This window comes from Apteryx mantelli, chromosome 1, assembly GCF_036417845.1.
Source record: "Apteryx mantelli isolate bAptMan1 chromosome 1, bAptMan1.hap1, whole genome shotgun sequence".
Classification (NCBI taxonomy): Eukaryota; Metazoa; Chordata; class Aves; order Apterygiformes; family Apterygidae; genus Apteryx; species Apteryx mantelli.
Window position 1 is genome coordinate 1,668,096 of NC_089978.1, and position 7,505 is coordinate 1,675,600.

The 7,505-nt window shown below is 51.2% G+C and overlaps 1 protein-coding gene across 1 annotated transcript; it reads left to right on the top strand.

Moving 5' to 3' along the window:
• The first annotated feature begins 392 nt into the window (after window positions 1–392).
• On the top strand, window positions 393–1,367 carry LOC106483975 (olfactory receptor 52K1-like). The gene has a single exon (XM_013942046.2). The coding sequence runs from the start codon at window positions 393–395 to the stop codon at window positions 1,365–1,367; it is 975 nt and encodes a 324-aa protein (XP_013797500.2).
• The last annotated feature ends 6,138 nt before the right edge of the window (window positions 1,368–7,505 follow it).

Consider the following 7,505-nt stretch of genomic DNA (forward strand, 5'->3'; position numbering starts at 1 on the left):
GTTGTCTCATGTCCCTGCTCTGGTGTCTCTACAAGTGCACGTGTCCTTGTCATCTTTGCTCCCAAATACAGCAAGGATGTACTTTGTTCCAACATCTCCTGTACATACACAAGTTTATATATCCTGCAGATACACGTGTGAGCCACTGCAGTCTTGCCCACGGACATCGCGACACGCTTAGCACTACACTTGCTGTGTGAGCAGAGTCCTCTGTCAGGGAGCAGGCTTTCTGCCTTTCTCGTGGCTCTTCGTTTCCAAGTTTCCTTGGCCTGTCCAGCTTAACAAGAATTTCATTGCAGGGAGAAGAGATGTGTGTGTGCAGAGGGAGAAACCGTGCTTTCTTCTTTGAGGCCCAGGAAAGCTGAGACCTTGCAGCAGGTTGACACTGCAGGATGGCAGGCTGGAACCAGACGGCTTTGGCCAGCACCTCCCATGCTGAATTCCTCCTCGTTGGATTCCCTGGGGTGCAAGAGTCCAGGTTCCTGCTCTTCATCCCTTTTTTCTGCCTGTACCTACTGATTATCACAGCAAACTCCATCCTCATCCACACCGTGAGGGTGGAGGAAAGCCTCCATTCCCCCATGTACGTGCTGATCACTCTGCTGCTGACTGCCAATCTCTGCACTTCCAGCACCTTTGTGCCCAGGATGCTGCTGGGTTTCCTCTTTGATCTCAGCCACATCTCGCTGGCGGGCTGCCTGCTGCAGATGTTCTTCCTCTACTTCTTCATCATGTTGGACTGCAACATCCTGCTCCTCATGGCTTTGGACAGGTATGTGGCCATCTGCAACCCACTGCGCTACACAGACATAATGACCGGGAAATACCTGGCCAAGTTATCCCTGGCTGCAGTGCTGAGGAGCATCTCTTTCGTCAGCCCAGTGGTGATCCTGGCATCCAAGGTGCGTTTTTGCCACTCAAATGTCATCAAGCACTTTGTCTGTGAGCACATGGCCTTGATGAGCCTGTCCTGTGGGGACATCTCCAGGAACAAGATTGTAGGACTAGCCATGAGAGTCATCACAATCATCTTTGACTTGGGCTTCCTCCTGACATCCTATTGCATGATAATCCATACGGCCCTGAAAATTGCTTCTGCAAACATCTGGAACAAAGCCTTACACACATGTGGCACTCACCTCATGGTCATCCTGACTACTTACTTCTCCAGCCTTTTATCCTCGATAGTATACCGCATGGGGAAGTCCGTCTCCGAGGACGTGCACAACCTGATCAGCATGACATACCTGTTACTGCCGTGTGTTATCAACCCTATCATCTATGGAATAAGGACCAAAGAGATCAGGGAGCACCTGCTAAAACTGCTGAAGAAGAGAGAGTTGGCTTCAAGCCCTCTAAGTGGGTAGCTACAAGCAAGCAGAGATAAGGTCTCCCAGTGCAGACACTCAACAGCCCGCTCATCACCATAGTAAGGGAGCTCTGAATACCCTCTTCTCAGAAAGAGAGTTCAATGACACATGACAAGAGTTAACTGCAAGGGCAAGTCCAAGAAAAAGCAAACCCTTAAAAAGACTGTTGTGCCCCAACCAGCACTTTCCAACTTCTCTGAACCAGCCAAGCACCATGAAGCCTCAGAATTTCCCCTCCACACTCAGACTGCCTCCTACAGGTGTCTAATCATCATCACTACCCCACGGCACATAAATTCAAGGTGAAGGATTCAGTGTACCTGCTCTGCAGGGCCGCTAAACCCTGGAGGCCCTGCACACACCATGCGGACGCCAGGGTATGGTGCCTAAGTCAGTGGCCAAGGACATGCTGACTGAAATCAGCCTGACTTGAGAGGTAGCACAGAGTTTGGGAACAGCTGCCTTTGGATGCTGTGTCCTGTAGCTTTTCTCGGGCCCAGGTCTGGCGACTAGTTAACAGGTCATGTTGCAGCTAAGATACCCTGCCTCCTTGCAGTTGTCGCTGTTGCAGATGCTGCCAGGCCACCCAAGCATGTGAAAGATCAGCTCGACTGGCCTCCCTTGCTTGTGGGGGTCCCTCTGGAGCAAGTGTTAATTGGAGGAGGAAATATATCCTGCTGGGAGGTATCCTCCTGATTACTAAGAGATCTAAGCATTTCATTTGTGAACACCCAGACCCAGGGTGCTCCATGCACAAGAGTGGGAAGATCCCAAGCAACGCATGCAGTCGGAACACACGGTGCCTGCACATGCATGTCTCCCAGTTCCTGGCAGTCACCATTTTAGGGACTTCTTCAATCCTTAGTTGCACCAGACCATCTTGGCATACTTGTGGCCTGGAGGGTGCACAGGGTGGTCAGAGGAACACAGAGGCGAGTAAGGAGAGCTGGGTGGGTTAGTCCAGCAAAGTGGTATTTCTATTTAAGTATTAACAATTAGAATTCTGAAAAGTTTCCCAGTGTGCAAAAGCATCCAGCTATTCTTGCAGCCTTGCTGAGTTTCCCAGCTAACGCATCATGTGGCACTGAGTTACAGTTTCTCAGGCAGGCCAAGGCTTTGGGACCAAATTCGGCACCGTTATTCCTGCTGAGTACCTTACTCCAGGACTCTCAGCCTTGCAGAGGAAATGCCTCAGGCTGAAGAGCGGCGGTAGGATCTGTCACTGATGCACAGAGCTTTCTGCGTGCCACTACAAAAGCCTTTGAAGTCTCAGGATGCACTTTTTTTTTTTTTCCTTTTGAAACAAATGTTTTGATATTGTTAGTCTAACAAAATAAAAAAATCAATGCTACAAACACCAGCCTGCAGTCGCAACGTAACACACAGCTGAAAACATTCATGTGCCTGTAGGACATCTGCCCAATTTGGACAATCCTATAAAGCAAACAAAATAACCTGCAGAAACCTACAACATAATGCAGTGCGTAGAACAGTGCCAACTTGCTAGAACAGCAGTGAGCAACGTGTCCTTATTGTGCAGGACACAGAGGAGCAGCGTAGGTGGAAAATCGTTGCCTGTGCACAACCAGACTCTGTGGTTCGGGCGCTCTGAGATCAGCCCCACGCGGCTTTAATAAAGACCAAAGTCTCAGGCATCTCAGGCCTCATCAAGGCCATCTCCCTGCCTGCCACAGCAACGTCCTTTTCCCGCCTCCGTGTTCCCAGCAGTTATCCACGCAATCCAGGTGGGGAAAAGCCTGCGCTCCCCCATGCACATGCCAGCTTCACTTCCCTCTGCCGCGGGGCTCTGTGCGTCAGTGCTGTTCTGCCCCAGATGTTATCCGGCTTCCCGCTCCCACGCCAGCACCACCTTATCCACCTGCCTCACGCTCACCCACCCGGGAGCCCTGCACTCTGCTGGTGATGGCACGCGACATTCTGCAAGACCCTGCGCTACACAGTCATCACATGCACACAACTGCTAGCCGGCTTAACCCCAGCAGTCCTCATCTGCGGCTTCTCCCATGGCCTCCAAACTCCCTCTGGCCTCTCCAGCATTGGACCTGGGAGCACACGGCCCCAGCACACCTGCCCTGCAGCAGCACATCCCAGAGCAGCACCGTGCACATAGTGCCGGCACCTTTCCCCGTCATACTGGATGCCATATGCGTCCCGCTCTCATTCACCACCTTCAGCCACATGGCCCTGGAGGTCTCCAGCAGCCGGCGCAGCAAAGCTCTCCACACCTGCAGCATCCAACTGCTGGCACTTCTCACCATGCATCCCTCCCGCCATCCCTGCAAACCCCCCCTCATCTCACTGCTGCTGGGCACCTAAACCTGCGCTGAAATTCATGAGCACTTCGATGTCTAAGCACCTGCGTGGTAGTGCTGCACTGCGGGGATAGGAGCTGACTGAGCTGCAAAAGGAATATTCAACAGAAAGAGCCGCACAGCAGTATTTTAGGCTCGTTCCTGAGTTTGACTTAAAGGCTGGTGGAAAAAACCTAGGCACTGCATGAGCTCCAGGGAATTCGCATCTTCCCCCTAGCACAAATCCCTCCTTTTTTTTAGGGAGCACAGAGGAGTTCTGTGCAGAGATGGGGGCAAGCTCTAGGTACTTTTCTTTATTTGCCATCTGATATTTCTTAACGGTGTCTATAAAAAGGATAGAGAACCCTTTCTACAGCAAGAGCCCAATACATTACAAAAGATCATTTTAAAAATAGGAGAATATGTAGGAAAGAATCTTAAGAGGAAACACGAGTTCCTTGTCTCCTTGCTGCATTGCAGGCTGCAGAGTTAAGAATCTCAGTTACACTTTATTGCCATAAATTAAGAAGCATCAGCTCAAAGGCAGCAGAGGCGAAAAGAAAAGGAAAATAAAAAAATGTCAGAGTTCCTGGAGGTCGAAGTGGCGCTGTCTTTCCGGGCTGAGCCCTGAACAACCTGAGTGATGGAATGAAACCTGGGGCGAAGAACAAGCCAAGAAAGGCTGCAGTCACTGCAGCAACAGGACCAGAATTCAAAACAATCTTGACAAAGGGGACAGATTGCCCAAAACCAACAGCATGAAATTCAGTGAAAACCAGTGGAAAGTCCCACACATCACAGGGGAAAACCCGAACCCACTTTTCCAAAGTGGGAAATTCCTTCGTAGGCTGCAGGGTGGTGAGGAAGGAGCTGAGCTTAGAGCAGATCAAAGCCCTGATGAGCCAGCAATGTGGTGCCAGTGCAAAAAAGACTAAACTTGTTCTGGAGCCTAATAAAAGCAGCACCATGCATAAGACACAGGTGTTCTGCACCTGAGTGCTGCACCAGGCTTTGGGCGCTGTGATCTCAGACAGAGAAACTGGAAAGAAACCACACGAACAAGATCAATAAGAAAACAGTGGCACAGGAGAAGAAGCGGACAAGACTGGGTTTGTTTTCTTGAGCGAGCAGGGAGCTGGAAGGGGAACGTACCCCTTTGCCAGGAGGTAAAAGATTGCTCTGCAGGGAGCAGGATGTGTTTCTCTCCATGACTACCAAAGGAAGGACGAGCAGCTTAGTCTGCAGCAGAGTTAATTCAGGTGGGAATCGGGGGAAACCCTGAGTGACAGTAATGAAACGCCAGAAGCAAGGAAGTCACGGAGCAGCCGTTACAGGAGGTTTTGCAGAGCAGGTAACACGCTGCTCTCAGAGATCACCTGGCTCCTGCCGCGGAGCCCGTGTTCCTCCAGCCGTACGCTGCTGCGATGTGGCAGACAGCAAGCTGTGCCTGCATTAACAACCACACATACCACCACGAATGTGTCGCAGCTGACGACAGCTGCCTGTCCGTGCTGCGCAAGTGGCTTGACATACGCATAAGCAGGCAGACACTTACTCACAGTCGCTGTCACCGAGCACACAGCGCGCACGTACCATGCACGGCCTTCTGCACGCTCAGGTGCACACTCAGCTTTCCAAACAACAGATGACACCATGAAATCCCGTTCAGAAGATCTCAATCAAACCCAAAAGCAGTGGGACAAAAGCACACACCTGAACAGTGCGTCTGAAGGAAGAAAAGCGTGAATAAATGCTGTACAAATAAAACCGACTCCTTTTGACTTCATGCTGCCTACTAGACACAGAGCCTGGATCAGCCTACCAGTGAAAGTAGGAAGCATAAAAGACAGTTTGAATATAGCACATGCCATGTTTAGGAAGCACATAATGGGCCAGGTTTCACTGTGATCGCAGAGGATGGGACCCAGTTTCCCCAGATAACCTTGCCGGTGCTAATCTCTGCATCACGAGCCTCCAGCAGATCTTCTCTCAGTGCTGAACGCCATGGAAGAGATGCGAGCACAGAAGCCCGTGGAAGCCGTGGTATGGGGTCAGGTAAGATTACTGCTCTGGATACGTGTTGAAAACTGGAAGAGTTTTAGTTCAATTGTTTAAGTGTCAGCAACAAAGTTTCTGGCTAAGTTTCTCACCAGGAAGTTTCGCACAGGCCCAGACTTTGCTGCAGCACATGCTCGCAGGCAGCCACGCCGCACACACCACCACGCACGAGCACCAAAGCTGCGCTTGCTCTCAGGACAAGCCTGGCCCCCGGGGTCTGCACCAAGCACAGCACCTGGAGCCGCTTCCACCCCCAGCACGTTCCAGGTGCTGCCACTCGCCTTTGGCCTGACAGCCGCACGCTTACAGATGTTATCTTGGAGGGTTCAAGCCTATGCCTCCCGTGAACGTGCCCCACACCACCAGCAACCGCCAAGGATGGGATAACTCCCTCCTTCCTGACCTGAGGTTGGACCATTGCTGAAGACCACAAGACTATCAGGTTCGCAGTGGCCTGAGAAAGAGCGTGCCCCGCTTTGGTGCCACTGTTTGGGATTCAGCTGGGAGCAGGGAGACCTGCTTGTGCACCGAAGGGTTGTTAGAGAGCGAGCTAGGAGCACAGCCCAGGCTGCTTCTCCCTGGGCCACTCCTTCAAACTGCCTTTTGGCAGCCACCACTCGAGGGTTGCAGCATCTAAATCCTTTTTTTTCCTTTAATTGAAAGCTCTATCCCTCCGCAGCTCAGAGAGATTTCCTGGAGAGCAGCAGCACCTCGCTGTCAAAGTGGGCAGATGTTAAAGATGGAAAGAGAGTAAGTCTTGCTTTAGCCAAATCACAGCAGAGCTAACAGAAACTGATTTCAGAAAAAGATCTGAGCCCACTCACCCAATGACAGACTCTTTCCCCGACTAGCGATAGCAGCCGGGAGATTAAGGAAACAGACAGAAAAATCTGCTTGATCATGAAGAAGATAATAGCATTTGCAGCAAGAGGCCAGAAGGCAGGAGACAGTCCAAAGGGCAGGCCAGGAAAGCAGGAGCCAGGGCAGTGCTTCAAGCTGAACAGTGTATGCGAGAGCAACATACACTGACGGCCAGGAGCAGCAGCAGGGCAGAGAGGAGTGCAGCCCACTGAAGTTCTCCTGCAACAAGTGAGAACAGAGGGACCAACAGCTTTTTCACTTTACTAAGCCCATCCATGGCTGTCCGAAACTGCAGCTCCTTAGCAGAGTTTTGCCTCTAGCCCACACCTTTCCACATACCTCGTGACAGCCCAGCACAACACATTTCAGTTCTACCTAGACTCTCTCCGCTCCAACCAGCACTTCAGGTTTGCACGTTCTGCAAGAGGGATTCTGTTGCTCCATCACTCCTGCTCCAGCGCTTGTAACTTCTGAACTTTCCCAAACTCCCTGGAAAGAGAATTTGGGCAGGCAAAAGGCCACGGCCTCTCAGCTCCTTTTCAGTGACATTTCTTGGGAGGCACAGCTGCCAAGAGTGGTGACTAAGCCCAACAGTCGTCTTCTGCAAGCAGAGAGAGACCCTTCCCAAGTTATTTTCAGTGGTGCCTTGTAAGAACTTGGAGTGCAAGAAAGAGGGGGAGTACTGGACTAAAACACAGGCCATATGCGTTCAAGCCTCAGCTCTGGCAAAGTCACTCATTTGCTCTGCGATCTCAGCCTACTTCCTTTGCATGTTACTGGAACACAGACATGGCACTTCCTCGACTCCTTCTTCATATCTACCTTAAGCCTCAATCTTCAAAATGACACAAAACCAGATGCCCTACCGAGTTAAGCACCGTTGCCCCAGCAAATACAGCGTTCT

What these genes read in the sequence shown, in the direction of transcription:
- LOC106483975 (XM_013942046.2), top strand. Translation starts at nt 393, where the DNA reads ATGGCAGGCTGGAACCAGACGGCTTTGGCCAGCACCTCCCATGCTGAA.